This window comes from Mustela putorius, unplaced genomic scaffold (assembly GCF_011764305.1).
Source record: "Mustela putorius furo isolate JIRA1106 unplaced genomic scaffold, ASM1176430v1.1 tig00000738_pilon_pilon_pilon, whole genome shotgun sequence".
Lineage (NCBI taxonomy): Eukaryota > Metazoa > Chordata > Mammalia > Carnivora > Mustelidae > Mustela > Mustela putorius.
The window spans coordinates 5,857,184-5,877,148 of record NW_025421463.1 but is presented as its reverse complement, the minus strand read 5'-3'; the positions used below and the strand labels follow the sequence as shown (position 1 = coordinate 5,877,148).

The window sequence follows — 19,965 nt, the reverse complement described above, 5'->3', positions numbered from 1 at the left end:
AGGTGACTCCGCCAGGTAGAGGTGGGGCCCAGGAATCCAGCAGGGGAAAGGCCAGAGCTGGTGCCAGGCCAGGTAGCCACGTGACTGCCCCTGGTTTTCGGCCTGGGGGCGCATGAGACAGTCATCAAGTCCTGAAGGCCAGACACAGGGCTGCTGCAGCTGGGAGGGACGCTGTGGGGTGCCACTGCAGGGACCCAGGGCAGGAACTAGGTCAGGTGAAGGGAAGGGGGGGCCTGCGGAGGTCCAGGCATGGAAGAGGCAGGGTGGAGGGGGAGGGAGCAGGAGGCCCTAGGATTGGGTCAGGCCCCACTTACAAGATGATCCAGGCGGGCTGCTCAGATCCCCTGAACCGTTTCCTTATCTGTAACAACGAAGGGGGCCAGCGTGGGGCTGGAATTAGAGAAGGGGGCTGAGGCAGTTAGCGCCCTGCCAGAGGGCTGCAGTGGGTCCGGCCTCTGGCACGCCCTCCTCGTGCACCCATGTGGACAGGCTGACCAGGTCAGCTGTGGGTGGGGGCGTTTGGCATCTCCAGGCCATGCAGCTGCACCCACCGGGCTGGAGGCCAGGGCCAGGCTGACAGCAAGTACACAGAACCCCCTGGGCGGTGGGTGCCGTTGGCGTGGGACCCTGCCTTGCTCGGCTCAGAGTTTGGGGGCAGCGGGGCCGGGGAAGAGAGAATGCGCCCACGGAGGGCAACGCAGGCACTAGCCAGGTTCCCCGGTGGACTGCCCGCCCCCTGGAGCCTCCTGAAGTCCAGGCCTCGCCAGAGAGGGTTCCTGACTTCTTAGAGCACCAGACCCTGAACCTTCGGGGTTCTGAGATTCCACCACTGGCCTCTATCCAGGGTGATCTGTGCCCACTGGCATTGGGAGGGGGGAAGGGGCTCTGGGGTTCCTGCGGCCTTTCAGGAACCTGGGGCTTTGTGAAACGCGGTTTCGCCTCACCTCCCTGTTGTCTGGCCTCAGAGAGCTGCCCTGGTGGTGGTGGGGGTGGCTTAACACTATTACAGGTGGAGGGGAGCCTCAGGTAGGGGGTCTGGGCCGTGCAGCCCTCCTGGGCACAGGGCTCTGGTGACTGGTCACTTGCTAGAACCAGGGAGGTGGTGACCCACAAATGGCAAGGCGGCGGGCTCCTGCTGGGGGCCAGGGTGACGGTGGGCCGGGCCCTTGCCCTGGGCAAGGCTGAAGGCAGCACCCCAGAGCTTGACCCCCAAAGGAGGACCCCTAGGAGCAGTGAGTGCGTGTCAGTGCCAGGCAGACCCTTCAGCTCCCTCAGGCTGTCTCCACCACCCGAGTGGAGTTAGGCACACAGACCGCCTCTGGCAGCCGGGCCATTCAGTAAGTACCTGGTGCCGGGGAGAAGATGATGATGGAGGAACCGCTTTCTGGGAGGAATGTTCCAGACCCACGGCTCCCCAGACTGGTCCAACCCTGCCTGTCCAGTTAGAGTGTTTAGCTGCATCCAGATTACTGCCTGGGGAGGGCAGCCACTGAGGTGGGGGCCCAGGCTTCTGCCCAAGCAGCCCCTGAGGTGTGGGGTGTCCTCGCCAGCCCCGCTAGGCTGCGCAGGCCCTTCACAGACCCAGACGCTCTCCCCTTCCTGCCCCCCTCCCGCTTGGCTGTCCCTGCCCTGGGGGCTTCCTCCTCTGGGAGGTGGTTCCTTCTCCCGTCTCAGCAGAAATGTCCTCTCTTCGGAAGACCCTGACACGTGGTGTCCTCTGTTGGCCCATTTTCTTGTTTGCCTCTGACCCTCCCCTGGACTGAGCTCTCGGGGGGGACCCATCTACGCCTCTTGTTCCCTGCTGCACCCCCAGCTCCAAACCAGGACTGATCTGCTCTCTCCACCCCAGGCAGAGCTGAAGCACCGCCGCCTGTGAGCCTCACATCCTTCCCCCCTCAAACCCAGGCCCATCCCCCAGCAGGGCAGCTCTGCCTCTTTATTCTTCCTTTGGCAAATCCGGGGCCCTGCTGATGGGGACACAGCCAGATCTTGGGTCTGAAATTCCACCTTAGTGCTCATCCCTTTGGCTTGTCGCAGATATTCACAGAATGTCTGAGCCCAGCCTCATGCTGGGTGCCGGGAACACAGGGTCAGCCTGACTCGGAGAATCACAGTGTGGGAATGGAATGATGGGGCCGGGGACAAGGCCAGTCGCTGCTGCCGAGGTTTACTGTGACAGGGCAGAAGCAGGGGCTGGAGGAGATGCCATCTCTGGCTCAGTGGCTGCTGTCACGCTTGGGTGGTCGCCACCCACTCCTCCCACCTGTGCCCCGGTGGTCCGGCACCCCTGCTGGAATGCGTCCACATTCCCTCTCTGGACCACTGCAGAGAGGTCAGAGCCGTGGCCCGCTCCTGGCATGGCCATCCCCCCAAGCCCCGCTGTGTGTGTGAGGCCATCAGAGCCTTGGCGGCCCTTCTGAAATGCACGTCCACCTCCGACCCGCTGGGTTTTTAGATCTTTTTTCAGTATAGAAATTTTTCCACAAACAAAATCTTAGGAGAAACTCTACTGTATGAAATCGAAAAGCTGAGAGTGCCTCTTTTTGATTGTCTGTGGGGGGCTGACCCAGGCTTCACGACCTCTCCCCGTCGTCATCTGGTCCCAGGAGCGCCCTGGGGATTCCCCAGAACTTGGTTTGGGGACATCTGTTCTCAGTGCCCACAGTGCCCCTTCCGTGGTGCATTGGTCTGTCTGCATCTTCCTCTCTTCCCCTCCCCAGAGCTGCCCACCAGAGCCCCCGCTTCCTCCGCAGATGCCTCAGTGTCTCTCCTGTGGCCGACATTCGTCCTGCCCTTCAGCAGACCCTGTTCGATTTCTGCCGGGTGGTTGGGTCCTTGCTCTCCCTGGCAGCGTGCCAAACCCTTTAAACACATGAGATCCTCGCTGCAGCTCTGGGATCTGAACACCTTCCTCCACCTTGCTTCCTCCTGCTGCCTCTGCACAGGGAGGCCCAGGTGCCTGCCCCCTCAGGTCGTGTCCAGCACCCCCCAGCACCGCCAGCCCCACCCCCATCCCTGGCTTGGGCTCAGCTCCTCTGTGGCTCTGCTCCTCCCCTTCCTCCTTCCCAGACTCTACCCACTTCCCACCTCCAGCCCACCTCTAGCCCCTGAGGCTGGGTCCCTCCAGCCACTCCCTCCCTCTATCACCCATTGTTTAAGGAGCCTCTGTACCACAGCTCAACTGGAGCCCCGCTCCCCACCCGGGCCGTAGGTCCCAGGCTGGATGCCCCAGGCCGCAGCCTCGCCTCCCGCACCACTGCTGTCCAGATGAGCACCAAGTACCGAGCACCGAGCACCGAGCACCGACCCCTCTGCTCCCGCTGTCTCCTCCCGAACCCAGCCCCACCTTTCCTGCAGCTCCCTGCCCCCTCCTCCCCAGGCTTGTCTAAACCCGCGTGTTCCAGTTCAGTAGCAGCTAGTACATGTGCCTATTAAACTAAAATTCAAATCAAGTTAAATTATAAATTAGTTCCTTCGTCTCCTAGTCAATTTTAAGGGCTCAGTAACCGCATGGGGCTAGCGGCTGGTGTGCTGGACAGCGCGACCTGGCTCTTCCGCCGTCACAGAGCCAGCTGCTGCGGGGGCTCTGGAAGCTGCTCCTGGCCACCCTCAGGCACGGGCTGATGGCGTTGTTGCACTCAGAGCCTGGAGGGGTCTGGGGCTCAAGCCAGTGGCACCTCCTCCCCCACCCCCCCGAAGTGGAGTCTGCATGGGTGTGCACAGGTGAGCAGAGGAATGCTCTGAGCTTCGGTTTCCTCATCTGTAAAGTGAGGATAGTAAGTCCCCATCCAAAGACGGCTGGGAGGGTCAAGTGTATGTAAAACGTACGCTGCCAGCTGGTGCATAGCTAAGCGTGTGGTGAGCAGCGGCTGTGACGTTAATGTGAATGAGGCAAGGTAGGGGCCCATCTCAGGAGGCAGGGGTCACAGTGGCAGTGAGCCTCAGTGCTGGACAGTGGGAGCCGCTGCAGGCTTCAGGGCACACCCGCCCCACTGGCTGATGTCTGAGCAGGACTAATCTGTTTAGCCTCCAGCACTGTCCACTAGGACATTCTGAGCTGGTGGCAATGTTCTGTGTCTTCAGTACCTTTGGGCCTCTGGGGACCAGACACTGATGTCCTCGGTGGGCCCATGACCAGTGGGGAAAGAGGAGGAGGCCCCAGCGAGCCGAGGGCAGGTCCCAGCCTTGGGAACCAACTTTCTCAGGCACATGCTAACGGCTCTGTGGGCAAGTTCTCAGGCGACTGGCAGGCGGCTGGCATCAGGCAGAGTGGGGAGGCGTTTGGAGGAAGGAGAGAGGGCCAGGGCACATGAGTTGGTTGGGGGGCGGGGTTCTCCATGGAAAGAGCTCCAGAGCATGGGCATTGGGCTGAAGCTTTAGCCAGCCCCCTGCCCTGCAGCTAAGCCAGCAGAAAGAGTAGGGCCCAGATCCTAGTGCCCAAGGGAATGGCGTGGGCACCCCATCTGGCTGGTCCAAGAGCTGGCTCCCAGTGTAGCTGTGCCTCTCCTTTGGGCCTTGGTTATCTGTGGATGGGAGCAGCAGCAGCTCCCATCTGCTCCACGGTGAACAGGGTTTGCCAGGATTTCGCAGTTCCTGGGCAGCTGGGGTTCTTGGCCAGGGCTGGCCCTTTGGGCGGACTTCTCTCTGGGAAGTGCTGGGGATTAGAAGTCCTGGGGACTGGGGGTCAGGGTACAGCAGATCTCCCTCAGCAAAGCTGTTCATGTTTAGCCTGGGGCAGAACCCCTAAATTCAGAGCCCCGCTGGGCCCCACATCTACCGGTTGCCAGGTATAGGGTGCTTGGGGAATCTCGGTTTGCATCTGCTTCATTACCACAAGCTCTGTGTGGCTGAGTGAGTAGCTTAACCTCGAAGCGTCCATGTCCTCATTTACAAAATGGAGACTCACATACCTTCCTCTGGGGAGGCCCCAGGAATGGGCCCCTGATTTCTCCAGCTGGTGCAGGGGCAGCACCTGGCACACTGCGTGTTCTTGGGGAATGTCTGCCAGGAGCCCAGACGATACACTGGCAGTGGGATGAGCCCCGCATATGGCTTGACCATTATGGAGCTCTGCCTGATGGACAGCAGCCGAGGGACATGATGAGAGCTAAAGAAATAAACACAACATTGTTGTTTATCTTGCATCTTGCCGGAACTCGGGAATTTGTTGGACTCCGTAGCTGCCGCCTCTGCCCGTCTCTCCGTTTGGGATCGTGGAACCTCACTTGAGAAGGGCTCTCACCTAGCCTCAGAGTCTTCTGATTCCGCAGGCGCTGACTTGTTCTGCCTGATCCCAAGAGGGGACCCAGAAGCAATAGTGGAAGCTCCAGCGAGGCTGATGTAGGTCAACAGAAGGAAGAATTTCTACCAGCCCAGTGTGCTTGGAATGGGTAGCCCTAAGACTTGGTCAGCAGAGGCCAGATGGGCACTTGGCAGGGGCACCGGCCTGGGGTGAGGATTTGGACAATGCTCTTGCTTTGTGGCCTTTCAGACCCCAGGAGAGGAGTCTGGACCCTCTGTGGGGCTCCAGATTCCCTGGGATGAGTCCGATGAGTCACTGAGAATGCCCCATAGGGTGATGGGGGCCAGTCAGTAACAAGCAGCCTTCCAGTTGTCTCAGTCCTTTAACAAAACTGGCCAGGAGCAAGGCCTGGCATGTTCAGTCATGTCATCTGCATTGGGTTGCCTGGCAGGAAGGGCAAATGGAAAGAAACAGGCATTTTTAGAGCATCTGCCAAGTGCTGGGCTCCATTCAGGATGCTTTGAAACCATGGCTCATCCATCTCTCCCACAGGACTGCAAGGGAGAGAGGGTATCTTCCTTTTGCATCTAAGACTGAGGCTCAGAGAGGCTAAGTAATTTGCCTGAGGGCACACAGTAAATTACAGGTCTGAGGTTCAAACCATATCTTCCTGATTTCCAGTGACAGTGAAGGCCAGTGTTCACTGAGCACCTACTGTGTGCATAGGCAGTTACTAGTCCTTTGTGTGGATTAATTAATTTGTTATATCTCCATTTTACAGAGAAGGAACTGAGGCTGAGAAAGGTAGGGTAACTCGCCAAGGTCAGAGGCGGTGTTCATAACTGACACTGCAGCTACTGTGCCTTCCCTTTGTGATGGGCAGAGTCACACAGGGTAAGACTAGAATGGGGTAGAGATGAGCACAGGGAGGCAGACTTCAGCTCAAAATCAAGATCCCCTTTCAAGCAGATGAGCTAGTTGGTGGAGAGAGAGGTGGAGGGGGGTGCATTCAGAGGTGCCCCCAGGCTGGGGTTTGTAGATGGACCATTTCCTGCCCAAGAGTGGAGATAAGGTGAGCTGTGCACCTCCAAGATTTCCCCCAAGGCATTTTCAGAGCATTCTGAGCACCTGCTAGGGGTCAGACCCCTTTGCTGCTGGACACAGACCGCAGCTGATCCCTTCTCTCTCTCAGTGGAGGAGTTGAGTGCTCCATGGCTGTTCAGGAACTGAGGACGCCAGGGATCAGGTGTCATGAGGCAGGCTGGGAAGGGGCCACAGTATGGTGGGCAGGGGAAGTGGCCATTAGGACATGAGCCCCTGAACCATGGAGGAGGCTGGCAGGGGGCAGTGAGAGGCTGGTGGAAGGCATTCCCGGGGCTGAGCTAGGACCCTGGTCAGCGCAGGATAGCTCAGGACCATGGAGAGCTCCCCAGGAGCCTGCCGTCTCTGATGACAGCTGTCAGGGTGTGTCTGAGGCTACTGCCATCCACGAGACTCTGCCAGCCTGGCCAGGCCCACAATCATAGCCTGTGATCTCCAGGGACCACCTGTCCTCTCTGGCCAAGAGCCCCACCCCTGGACTCCGCCTGTGCCCTGACCCTGAGATCATGGATGGGTTGTGGGGTTTGGGCTCATCTGCTTTCCTCCCTCATCCAATCAGCCTTCTAAGCAGCGCCCAAAGGAAGACTGCACAAGCAGGAGAAGGAAAAAGTAGGAAGAGGGAGGGAAGGAGGGGCACCTTCCAGGGCGTGGTGACAGCCACAAGTCAGCACAAGAAGAGGAGGCCCAGGGTGGGCTGATCCTGCCACCGTCCTGGGTCAGGTTCAGACATAGCCTCCCCCATCCCTGATTATCTGCTACCAGGAAGTAGCAAGCCCATCCCTCCCAAACTACACGTAGGAGACCCAGGTCCCTGGGATGGTTACAAATCATGGAGTATGTGTGAGGGGTTGGGGGAGGTTCCTAGAGGCCCTGAAATTTCTCCCTCCTTTCCCTGGCACCCCCAGAAGCAGGGTGCCCTGCCCCAGCCCCTCCACCATCAGGCTCAGGTTCTGCCTAGGCCTCACTTGCTGAGCCCCAGCTGCGCTCCTTGCTCCTCTAAGACAGGACAGCACCCACCAAGGCCCTGGCTTTGCCAGGAGCTCTCCTCCAAGCCTTTACTCCTGTCACACCCCGACCCGAAGGTTCTCTGCCAGGCTGGGATCTAGCAATAAGAGTAAGAAGAGTTAAAATTTATTTTGTAGTCACCTATGCACCAGGCACTTTACATGGATTTTATTAAACCCTCATTTTATAGATGAAGAAAAGGAGGAAAGTTGTGAACTTGCCCGAGGTTACACAGGTAGGAGATGGCAGAGCCAGGATTTGCAGTCTCATTCCAGAGTCTGTGTGCGCAGCAGTGATGATGAGCACACGGAGGAGGTCCACGGCAAAGCGGGGTGCTTTTGTGGAGCACCTGCTGCGTACAGCTCCCTGCGGTGGGGAGCTGGTAGTCCAGCTGGGAAGACAGAGGTCAGGGGACGTGAGCTCAGCATGGCAAGTGTTGGGAACAGGGCAGAGCTACGGATTGGTCTCTCTGATTTGGTGTCTCATTTGAAGCAGGCAGGACAGGAATGATTATATCCATTTTATAGACAGGGAAGTTGAAGCTCAGAGAGGCCAAGTATCTTGAGGTCCAGGTTGACAGTGGCGATATAAACCCAGAGGCTGATGGCGGTGGGCTTCAGGAAGGGTATTGGCAGAGCTCAGTACGGTTCTTCCAGGTCCTAATCCAGGGCAGAAGCCTCTTGGTTTCAAGAGAGGCCAGCCCTGACACAAAGCAGGCACTGGAGAAATAGTGAATTTTACTGAAATGAGTAAGGGCCTAAGTATGGCCTCTGAGCTGCCCAAGGTCATCCTCAGCAGCAGGAGGGACCTGGACAGGGATTTTGTCCTCAGGGAGCTAGCTGCCTGCTTACGCCTTGTAGGGCAGTGGGCGAGCCCATTAGAGACCCTAAGTCCTTCCTCAGCTAGACTTGCTTCTCCAGGCAGGTCCTGGCCGCCACACTGGACCTGGGGTCCTGAGTTTGGGCCGGTGGGGGGGGGGGCTAGCTAATTCATGCTAGCAAGCAGGAGTGGCGGGGGGAGAATGGTGAGCTGGAGAGTGCCCCCCCCCCAAGCCAGCTCCTCCTCCCAGAGCCCACAGGGGATGCCTGATACAAAGCATTGCTCACCCCACCTCCATCCATCCTGTGATGCTTCTAGACCAAGCATACTATGGAAAGGACATGAGATTTGGATCCAGAGACCAAAGTCAACAGCCAGGCTCTGCCATTAGCGGCGAGATGACTGGCCACGCCCCTCACTCAGCCTCAGTGTTCCCATCTGCTGGGAGGGTTGCCGCCTGAGGGTGAGAGCGAGGACCTGCAGACACCACCTGACTCCAAGCCCAGCTCCCTCGTTCACCATTTCCGTGAAGGCTGCTGAGGGGTGTTTCCACCCCAGTCAGAGGCTTCTCCGTCCTTCTGGGTCCTGACTCCTTGCTCACACTTCACGTCCAGGTCTTCAGCAAATCCAACAGAACCTGGTCACTTTCCGCAGCCCCCCACCCCACACCGTGGTTCACGCCTCCCCCGGCACGCCTAGACAGTGCTGGGGCCTCGAAGCGCTCCCTGTTCAGCCCTGCAGGCAGCCGCGTACTCGCAACAGAGCAGCCCAAGTGAGTGTGTGCGGACCAAAGTCGGGTCATGTTCCTCCGCTGCCCAGAATCCTCCCGAAAGTCACATTTCCTGCCATGGCCCCAGCCTCTGCGTGATCTGGGCCCACCCTGCCTGTCTCCCTCCTGAGCACTGGCTGTCCCTTCTGCCCAACCTTCCTCCCCTGCCCCCTGGTCTTCATCACGTCCCTGTCTTCTCAGGGAGGCCTGCGCTGAGCACCCTGTTAGCCACTGACACCCCAATCTACCTCCTAGCCCTTCCCCAGCTCTTTTTCTAGAGCACGACTCTTTCTCATGTGTGGTGTTTCTTGACTCCTTTATTTCTAGTTGATCTCAGGCTCTAGTCCTGCTCACTGCTGTGTATGCTGCGTGGAGGTGGGGGTCCTTGTCTGCCTTGTCTCCTAGGCTCCCCGGGCCTAGCACGGTGTCTGGCATACAGCGGGCTCTTGATAAGTAGTGCTGTGTGAGTGGATGATAAGGGTCAGCTGACACCCTCTGGGGATATTGTGTGGGTCAGGTGTGACGGTGGCTGTTCCATACACTGGTTTGTCTACACTGGTCACTGGTAGACTTTTTGTGGGTATTGGGTTGAGTGTGGCAGATGGAAGGGGCACAGGGCAGGTTTGTCACTGGACGGAAGCCCACTGGGGACCCCACAGAGTCCGACCCTTACTACTTACGTGACACTGGGCAAGTTATGTCACCTTTCTGGCCTCGGTGTCCCCAGCTGTGAGATGGGGATGACAGCGGTACCCGCTTCGTGTTGAGGATTCAGTGAGGTCTAGTGTGGAATGTGTTCGGGACAGTCTTTGGCTTGTAAGCATCAGTGACTGTCAGCTTTGTTGTTACACCTGATGGGTTCTCGAGGAAGATTTACAATGGAAGTAGAAAGTCTCCCATCTGGGCCTAATTGGGCTCCACGGATTTATTTAGCCAAAGCTGGGCCTCCTGGAGGGATACATCTCAGCTGTAAGCAGGGAGGGAGGAGCAGACACAGGAACAGAACTGTCCAGACGGCCTTTAAGAAAAAGGTTTGTCATCTTTCTGAGTCTCCATTTTCCCTATCTGTAAAATGGGTGGTTATGTAGCCTCTTGGGGTGGGGGGATGGGAGTTGCATGAGAGCTCAGGAACCAGTGCCTCACCTGTTCAGTTTCCTACTTAGATGCTGCTCAGTCCAAAAAAAAAAAAAAAGTATTTCAAGCACTTACTGAAATCTATGAAGATAAGGGATCCGGCCCAGAGGAGTAAGAGTGAAGCTGAAAGTGAAGGTGTCCCAGAAAATCTGGTCTGTGAGGCAGTGACGGGCTCCTGGCCGATCACCAGGTGCTTTGGCGTCTTCTAAACAGCCCGAGCAATGAGGGAGGCACGCATACTTCCGTGATTCTCTGCAGCAAGCCAGGCTGGGGCCTTACCCAAAGCCCCAGTGAAAGGGAGATCCCAGGCACGGTGAGTCTGTCCTCCGAAGGGCACATCCGGCCAGGTGTAACCAGATCCTGAAAGCCAGCCTGGCCGGGAAGCCAAGGGACAGCTGGGTCAGGGTGACCCACCCCACGGGGCTCTGGGGGCCCTTCCCGCACAGCAGGGCCACTGCTGCCGCGGCAGTGAGTGGGAGGGGCAGCCTGGCCCCACTCTCCATGGTCAGGGCCAGTTCAGCCCCACGGATTGGGGTGTGCTCCACAGAGCACAGGATTGGGGTGTGCTCTGTAGAGACAGGTTCCAGGTGGGAAGAAAGGGCCTGCCAGAAGAATCAGGGTTGCCTTTACTAGGTCCTGGGGGCCCTCTGGTGGGTCAGTCTGGACGCTTCTGCTGTGCTGACCTCCATCTGCAGTGTTGCCTGACGCGGCCTCTGCCACAGCAGGAAGCCCCGTCTGCCCATCTTTATCGGGCTTCTTGTCCCTCCACTCAACAGCACATCTGAGTGAAGTATAGACTTCAGTTAATAGTAACGTGGCCATTTCGGTTTTCGAGTTCTGACCAATGTACTATTGTGGTGTAAGATACTCACCGTAGGGGAGACGAGGAGTGTAGAAGAACCCTCTGTACCATCTCTGCCACTTCCCGATTCACTACGAATATTGTACAATAGAAAGTTTACTTAAACTGTAAAAAAACAATATACAAAGCTCTCCATTCCACAGCCATAAGCTAATTGATAAATTGAACTGCGGAAGTGAATAGAAAGAATGGTTATACTCATGAGTCACTCGTGAATAGAGAGTGAGTCATTCAAAAGAATCGTGGATTATGGTGTGGGATTTAAAAGGAAATGGTGGATTTATTACTACTGATACGGAAATCTCTTTAATCTGTCATTGATTGAGGAAAACAGCTTGATTGTACTTAGTGTCCAATATGATAATATTTATCAAAAATAGAAAATCAAGAACAGAAATACTGCATATAAAACCAGCAACACGCCTCAAAGAGATCAAACTGTTTATGCCTGGAGATCAGTCTAGAAAGGATAACCAAGGGGAACGTTTACTTATTCTTTTATTTATTTATTTATTTATTTTTAAAGATTTTATTTATTTATTTGACAGAGATCACAAGTAGGCAGAGAGGTAGGCAGAGGGAGAGAGGAGGAAGCAGGCTTCCGGCTAAGCAGAGAGCCCAATGCGGGGCTGGGATCCAGACTTGAGCCGAAGGCAGAGGCCTTAACACACTGAGCCACCCAGGCACCCCTACTTATTCTTTTAAATATATCCGAATTAAATGTGTTTCCTTGAGGCCTATGAACTTTTTCAGTGAAAAGGAATTAAAAAAGATTTGTTAAGAACTGAGCCTGGGTGGCTCAGTAGTTGGCTCATCTACCTTTGGTTCCAGTCAGGAACCCCGGGTCCTGGGGTTGAGCCCTGCATTGGGCTCCCTGCACAGCGGGGAATCTGCTTCTCCCTCTGCCCCTCCCCTGCTCATGATCTCTCGCTCACTCTCAAATAAATAAAATCTTAAAAAAAAAAAAAAAAAAAAAAAAACGATTAGTCAACATTTGCACAAAAGAAAGAAAGAAAAGAGAAAAAGAAGAGAGGAAAGCACCCTGGGCAGGGCAGGGAGGGGAACCACACAGGGCGCCTGCAGCCCACTCTGCTCCTCCCTTCGGGCGAGTTCTGGGCTGCAGAGTTGGGCTTTTCCCAGGCTGCACTGTTCCTAGTGCAAAGTCTAGCCAGGAAGCTGGTCTGGTCAGGGTAAGCAGGCCGGGTGGGGAGGATCAGGCTGCAGATGGCTGGGTGGGTGTGGTGACCTGGTCCTGGGGGAGGGCTGTGGAACAGGTGGTCCTGAGCCAGGAGGGGAATTTCCTTGATGCCTCACCACCGCTGGGTACTTGGTACAGCAAGTTGGACTCACAGGCTGGCCTCCTGGGGACCAGGAGGTGACTTCCTGAAGGGACACCAGGCACCGGCCTGGTCATTCACAGACACGGTGGCAGCAAAGGCCTCCTCCGGTTCCCTCCCTTAGGAGAGGGGCCTCGGGCTCTCCTCACCCACGTCTGCAGACCCCTGACCCGTGTGCTCGATCTCTCTTCCTGCAGGATGAAGATGAGACGCTACAAGCTCTTTCTCATGTTCTGTATGGCCGGCCTGTGCCTCATCTCCTTCCTGCACTTCTTTAAGACCCTGTCCTATGTCACCTTCCCCCGAGAACTGGCCTCCCTCAGCCCGAACCTCGTGTCCAGCTTCTTCTGGAACAATGCCCCCGTCACGCCCCAGGCCAGCCCGGAGCCGGGCAGCCCCGATCTGCTGCGAACGCCGCTCTACTCCCACTCGCCCCTGCTCCAGCCGCTGTCCCCAAGCAAGGCCAGTGAGGAGCTCCACCGGATGGACTTCGTGCTGCCCGAGGACACCACTGAGTACTTCGTCCGCACCAAGGCGGGAGGCGTCTGCTTCAAACCAGGCACCAAGATGCTGGAGAAGCCCTCCTCGGGGCGGCCCGAGGAGAAGGCGGAGGGGGCCGATGGCTCCTCTGCCCGGGGCCCGGCCCGGCACCTGCTGAGCGCCCGTGAGCGCCCGGGCGCCCGCAGCCCGCGGCGCAAGTGGGTGGAGTGCGTGTGCCTCCCGGGCTGGCACGGGCCGAGCTGCGGCGTGCCCACCGTGGTGCAGTACTCCAACCTGCCCACCAAGGAGCGCCTGGTGCCCCGCGAGGTGCCGCGGCGGGTCATCAACGCCATCAACATCAACCACGAGTTCGACCTGCTGGACGTGCGCTTCCACGAGCTGGGCGACGTGGTGGACGCCTTTGTGGTGTGCGAGTCCAACTTCACGGCCTACGGGGAGCCGCGGCCGCTCAAGTTCCGCGAGATGCTCACCAACGGCACGTTCGAGTACATCCGGCACAAGGTGCTCTACGTCTTCCTGGACCACTTCCCGCTGGGCGGGCGGCAGGACGGCTGGATCGCCGACGACTACCTGCGCACCTTCCTGACCCAGGACGGCGTGTCGCGCCTGCGCAACCTGCGGCCCGACGACGTCTTCATCATTGACGACGCCGACGAGATCCCCGCGCGCGACGGCGTGCTCTTCCTCAAGCTGTACGACGGCTGGACGGAGCCGTTCGCCTTCCACATGCGCAAGTCGCTGTACGGCTTCTTCTGGAAGCAGCCGGGCACCCTGGAGGTGGTGTCGGGCTGCACGGTGGACATGCTGCAGACGGTGTACGGGCTGGACGGCATCCGCCTGCGCCGCCGCCAGTACTACACCATGCCCAACTTCCGGCAGTACGAGAACCGCACGGGCCACATCCTGGTGCAGTGGTCGCTCGGCAGCCCCCTGCACTTCGCCGGCTGGCACTGCTCCTGGTGCTTCACGCCCGAGGGCATCTACTTCAAGCTCGTGTCGGCCCAGAACGGCGACTTCCCCCGCTGGGGCGACTACGAGGACAAGCGGGACCTTAATTACATCCGGGGCCTGATCCGCACCGGGGGCTGGTTCGATGGCACGCAGCAGGAGTACCCGCCGGCCGACCCCAGCGAGCACATGTACGCCCCGAAGTACCTGCTCAGCAACTACGCCCAGTTCCGCTACCTGCTGGACAACCCCTACCAGGAGCCCAGGAGCACGGCGGAAGGTGGGCGGCGGCCCAGGGCTCCCGAGGGAAGGCCCCCAGCCAGGGGCAAATCGGATGTGGTTGAAGGCTAAGGCTGCGTGATCTCAGAGGGCCAGGGGCAGGGTCGGGGCTGGCAGCTGCCCCTCCTGATGTTTTTCTGCCTCCCTCTGCCGTGTGGCTGGTCCTTGAGAAGACCAGGAGTGCATGGGTGAAGGAGTCTTCCCTACTCAGGCCCTCGTGAATTGGGGTTGGGCCTGTGAGCTCACAAAACGCCCTTCCCCATCAGGAGAGGGGAGTCCAGCCCTTCGCACTCCCAAGAGCCCTGTGACCGGGAGGTGCTGGTGGAGCGTGCATGGTGGTTGCTGGGTAGTGAGGGAGGTTGGGCAGGGTGGGGAAGGGAACCTGTAGGAGCTCCCCAGGGCCAGCAGATGGGAGCTGCAGCCCCTGCCAGGAAGAAACCTACCATTTGGCCTCCTGGGGCTTTGGACCTGCAGCGGAGAAGTGGACGTGCCAGGAGGTCCTGGGGCTCTGTAAATAGATGCTTTTGGCTCCAGGAGGAAAAGGGGACACCAGGGCGGGAGGGGAAGAAAAACAGCAGCCAGCTGGGAAGAGCTGCAGTGTTCTCGGAAGAGCTGAGCCAGAAGGAGCCGAGAAATCTGCCCCATAGTCCGCCCCTCCCCCTGCCCAGTGCGGGACAGCACCTGTGGGGTAGGCGGGGGTCTGCAGAAGTCCAAGGAGTCTTTCTTTTGGTTCCAAATCTGGCCTTGACATTCCTTCTTTCTTTTTATGTTGCTGTCTTGTGGCAAGGTGGAGAGTCCAGTTCTCAGGGTGGGGATGGCAGCCAGAGGCTGGACCATCAGCTCAGTAGGTTGGGCCTGCGAGGGGGCACGGGGAAGGAGGTGGTTCCCCATCACCCCTTTCCACTAAAACCCACAGCCCCGGCTCCCCACCATCCCCTTACACCCCTCCTTGGGGCTGGCTAGAGTCAGGAAGCCCCACAGGGCTGCCCTGACTGGGCCCAGGAGGGACTTGAAGGCCAGTTGTATGTCATCTCATTCCTCTTTGCCTCTTGAGGGCAGGGGATGTATTGGTTAGTTTCTAAGCTGCTCTAATTAAGAGACCCCAGAATACAGTAATTTAAGCAAGACAAGCTTGTTTCTAGCTTAACTGTCTAGAGAGCGATAGTCCACATCCAGTAAGGCAGCTCTGCTTTCCTTCATATGCACCTTCCACTTCTGGATAGAATGGTTGCTTCAGTTCCCACCATCACATGTGCATCCCAGCACAGGGGAAGCAGAGAACAGCAAGAGAAGCACATGCCCTTTCCCGTAAAGGGCATGAGCCAGACATGACTCGGTCACTTCTGATCACATCTCACTGGCCAGGGCTTAGTGACATGGCCATAAATAGCTGCAAGGGAAGCTGGGAAAAGTAGTCTTCAGCCACATGCCCAGCCTCAACTGAAGAATTCTCTTAGTAAAGGAAGGAGGAGAGAATGGAGACAGGAGACAAGGAGCGTCTCTGGCACAGAGGGAGGGGGATGGGGAGAGAGTGTAGGAATGACTAACACAGTCCTAGGATCCTACTGTCTCATTCAGAGCTCCTAAGAGCCCCCGCTCCTGCCCCCACTCACTGCAGCCCAGGGTTGGGGGCCAGTTAGAGCCTGTGGTTGTAGGAGCGGTGATACTCCCCATGCCCAAGGCATCCGTAGATGTTCACCCAGCAATGCCAGGATGCAGAACCTGCCTGTGGAACGGTACATGTTTGTGCGTGTGTGTGTGTGTATTTATGGGCATGTGTGCATGCTTGGTGTGTATTTGTACGTGTCTGTATTGGGGTGTCCCTGTAAATATAGGCTTCTGTATGGATGTAGGGGCAGGGCCCAGGCCTCCCCTTCCCCAGGACCCGGAGCCTGTGGCCACACCTCCTTGCAGCTCCTCCAAAGTGACTTGGGCAGAAAGCCCCTGGGGAGCCGAGAAAGCGAGGCTGAAGGCGGTGTGGGGGTCTGTCTGTCTGTCTGTCTTTCAGTCCAAGGAATGAGAATCCTCCTGACCTGAGGGCTGAGCAGCTGAGAGCTCACTACCTCCCCAGCGCATCTTGGTCCCACCCAGCCTCTGGCCTGGACTTGCTCTGGATGTCTTATTGGGGCTTCCTGAGGGGCGAAGAGAGCGGTGTCTCCTTTGCCACAGCTCTGTCCCAGGAAATGTCTGGCGTGGGCGTGGTCTTCCAGGGAGCAGGCCACTGAGCAACCTCTGGTGGGCAGACAGGAAGCAGGTGGAGGGTGCTCTGTGGCCTCCACTCTCCCTCCGCAAGGGGGTCCGTGGTGTGCCCCGAGGGAACCCCTCCCTTGGAGTCTTAGCAGCCCCACTCCCAGTCCCTTTTGGAGCTGAACAAAGAGGCAGAAGTGGCAAAAGCGGTTAGAATGTCCACCAGGGCCTGCCTTCCCAGCCACCTTCGCTCATCTCCTGGACCGGCAGTCTCGGGGGGGCTCCTGAATCAGGCCGGAGCCCCAGCCCAGGGTGGGTTTCCTCATCCATGCCCCTGGCACCCTCAGCTGCTATGGAGATGCCCCCTCCCCAGGCTGGCAGGGGTCCCTGGCTTCCAGTTCACCAGCTCCAGGGCAAGGGAAGGAGAAGGTGGGGAGCTCAGACCTGCCAGGCCTCACCTTCCCTCTCAGACCCAGAACATGTTCATGGTCACTGCCAAGGGGAGACCTGGTCATTGGGTGGAGAGGGCAGTCGTGGCGGGGGGGGGGGCAAGATGTGGGGTTGAAGAGTTTCACTTATACTCACAACATACACTGGGAATTTCAGGGGGCAGGGGAGCCCTGGGCCACTCCCCCAGTATGAAAGGAAACCAAACTGTGAATGGGAATGTGGGCAGACTGCTCCCCCTGTCGCTGTCAGCAAGTGTCTCTCCCTGGAAACCGCTGGCCCTGTGACCTCTAGACTCAGGAGGCTCCGCCCACCCACAGGTCATGTCCTCTTGCAGAAGCAGGTTCTTAGGGGTGGACTTGGGAGATCTTTGGGGCCAAAGGTGGCAGGCGGGGAGGGGAGACGGGACTTCTCCAAGCAGAAGGCAGGGCCCTGGGAAATGTATAATTTAAGGACGCCAATGATAATAGTATTATTTTTTTTGTAAGGGAAAATCAATATGTACATTCTGAAATCATTTTCTCTGTAAATGGTTGGATTTCATTTCACCCTTAAAGGGATGCTTAAAGGAAAAGAGAATATTAATAATAAAAGCAGCTACAAAGTCTTAAAGGTGCGCATGTGGGGCAAATTTGGGGGTACTCTGGGTCAGGGAGGGGTGCAAGGGACTGGTTTTGGTTTTTAAAGACCACCTCGCCGCCAGGGCTGGGCCAGCGGGGTGCGGGGACATGCGGAGTCCCTTCACTGAGGGATGCGCCACACATGCGCGCGCACGCTACCCCAGGAGCATCTCCTACTCCACCCACACCTGGTGGAAACGCTGGACAGCAGAAAGTGCTGGAAGGAGGGCTGCAGAAAGAAGTGGGCCCAGGACTGGCGACACCCACCCTCCCAGGTGGGCCAGTACCCCTTTAGAGCTCTAGATGAAGCCTCTGCTGTCTCTACGCAGAGGGGAGCCATCCCCCTAGTTCTGCTCAGGGGATCCAGACAAACACTCCCAACTCCATGCTCTTCCCCCTCTATGCCTGTCACAGGTTCCTTTTTTTCCCTCTTAAGATTTTTTTTTTAAAGTAATTTCTACAGCCAGTAAGGGGCTCGAACCTACAACCCCAAGAGCAAGAGTCACATGCTCCACCTACTGAACAAGCTGCATTCCCCTATCAGACATTTGAAGGTCACACAGCCACTTGCAGGTAGAAGAGGGACCGCACCTGGATCCCCAGCACTGGTCCTGTCGCCAGTCCCTTGGGGCAGGCGAGGGTAGCAGTGTCTTTCCTGTAGACCTGTGCTCCGATGGTGCCTGGGACCGTGGAAAGTGGGGGCTTCCTGGAGGCTTCCTCTGGACCCGTGGGTAATGGTATTGTCCTGGGGAAGGAACCCTCTGTGTATTTTCTAAGGAAAGCCTCAGAGGTGGTGGGAGTGAGCACACTTTTAAACTCTGCCTCGGTCCCTGTGGGGTGGCTGGGCAGCCACCCTGTTAGAAGGGGACACCAAGGCTGGAGATAGGGAAGAGAGCCAGTGTCGGTGGCCATAGCAGGGGCTAATGTCCCCTGAGCACCCACATGACTGACTCAGACGCCTGGACTCCAGCCACACTCCCAAAGCCCAGGAAGGTGCCTGCCGCAGGTGCTCGGGGTAGGTGGCGTGAGGATTGCGGGGTTTGCAGGGATTGCAGGATCTCGGGAGAGTGGAGGAGATGCAGACAATCCACAGAGCCAGAAGAGGGTGATGGTGACTCCCCACCGTTTGAGATCAAGTTTATAACCTCAAATCATGTCCCAGAGTGAATCATCCTCATAGACATTTCCTGACATTAAGTGCCTATTTGGTGCCAAACTCTAGGCTAAAAGATACCCCTCCCCATTTTTCCCACTGCACAGCTGTGGAGAGAGGCTTGGACACATTAAATAAGGCGGTGAACGCCACGCTGCCCTTCCTGCATTGGCATCCACGGGGGAGGAGAGGGAGGAGGCCGGAAGGGGTGTGGACATGCAGAAGCAGGAGAGGATGGTGGATCATGATGCCCGTCCTCACGACACCATCTGAGCTCCTAACCAAGCCAGGCACCGTGCCAGCTCGGGGCACATGGGGCCAGTCCCTGCAATCGGGGGAGGTGGGGGAGCACAGTCCATAGGGAGCAGCGGCAGGTCAGCGCCCCTCAGGGCAGTCAGGTGAGGGCTGGTGTGCAGTCGTCAGAGCCTAGGAAGCTGGCCTTGTGCTGTCTGGGAGCGTCGGGCACAAGTGTCTCCCTCACCCGGCCATCCAGAGGGCATGGGAGTAGTGGCAGCCTCTGTGGCCTTGGAGGGGATGCATATTCCCTCCAGCTTGAACCTCCTGTCCATAAAATTGGTCCATAGGAAGCTCTAGTGCATCTGGAGGAAAACCTAAAATATAGTGAAATGCTTTTGCAGCCCGTAAATCTATGGCGTTTATGAGACAAGAGCAACAGTGGCTACTATGGGCAGCAGCGATCACCAACGCACTCCTGTGGCTTCTTTCCAGGTTGGGGCTTGAGCTTTAGGCAGTTAAACCCCCCAAATTCTGAAGGCCCGTCATCCTGGAGCTCACTGGGAGTCCCTACCCAGGCACCCCGAATCATGCAACGTCCACAAATCTGGTTACAGTTCAAAGCAGTGAAAGGCCTTGCCTGGGCCAACCCCCTGGGCTGCATCCTTGGCCCTTCCCATGCCCCATACTGTTCTAGTGAATTCCCAGACGCTCAGTTACAGCAAAAAAAGCACTCCTTTTATTTTTTTAATTTTATTATTTTTTTTTAAAGATTTTATTTATTTATTTGACAGACCGAGATCACAGGTAGGCAGAGAGGCAGGCAGAGAGAGAGGAGGGAGCAGGCTCCCTGCTGAGCAGAGAACCCGATGCGGGGCCCCATCCCAGGACCCCGGGATCATGACCTGAGCTGAAGGCAGAGGATTTAACCCACTGAGCTGCCCAGGTGCTCCAGAAAGTGCACTCCTTTAAATTGCATAATTGTTTAAGTTTTAAGTCTTCTTTTACTCTCCCAAATATTTATTGCTTCTACACAAACCATCCTGAAATTTAACAGATAAAATAGCCATTTATTTGCTGACAGTTCCATAGTTTGATTCTGGCTCCACTGAATGGCTGGGTTCTCCTGCCCAGTGGCACGTGGCTGTCCACTGCAAGGACCCACCCACCCGCTGGCGTCTGACCTGGATATCCGGATGACAAAGGAAAGGATACAGCACAAAAAGAATGAGGCTGTCAGCCAGGCAGCGATTGCACAGGAGAGGAGAGGGACAGGAACACAGACAGGCAGGTGAGACTCTAGAAAGGACCTCCCGTCACCTCTGAG

At 57.3% G+C, this 19,965-nt stretch overlaps 1 protein-coding gene across 6 annotated transcripts in view; it reads left to right on the top strand.

Moving 5' to 3' along the window:
• Window positions 1-17,243, top strand: part of MGAT3 (beta-1,4-mannosyl-glycoprotein 4-beta-N-acetylglucosaminyltransferase) — a 45,857-nt gene extending 28,614 nt beyond the window's left edge. For 5 of the 6 annotated variants that reach the window (XM_013051640.2, XM_045083834.1, XM_045083835.1 and 2 more), the window contains one exon: window positions 12,467-17,243. In XM_013051640.2, coding sequence (XP_012907094.1) covers window positions 12,468-14,069 — 1,602 coding nt within the window. In that variant the 5' untranslated portion in view covers window position 12,467 and the 3' untranslated portion in view covers window positions 14,070-17,243. Of the gene's footprint in view, window positions 1-9; window positions 10,384-12,466 lie in introns of those variants that run through there. The other variant, XM_004743288.3, reaches the window with a different exon arrangement.
• Window positions 17,244-19,965: the final 2,722 nt, after the last annotated feature.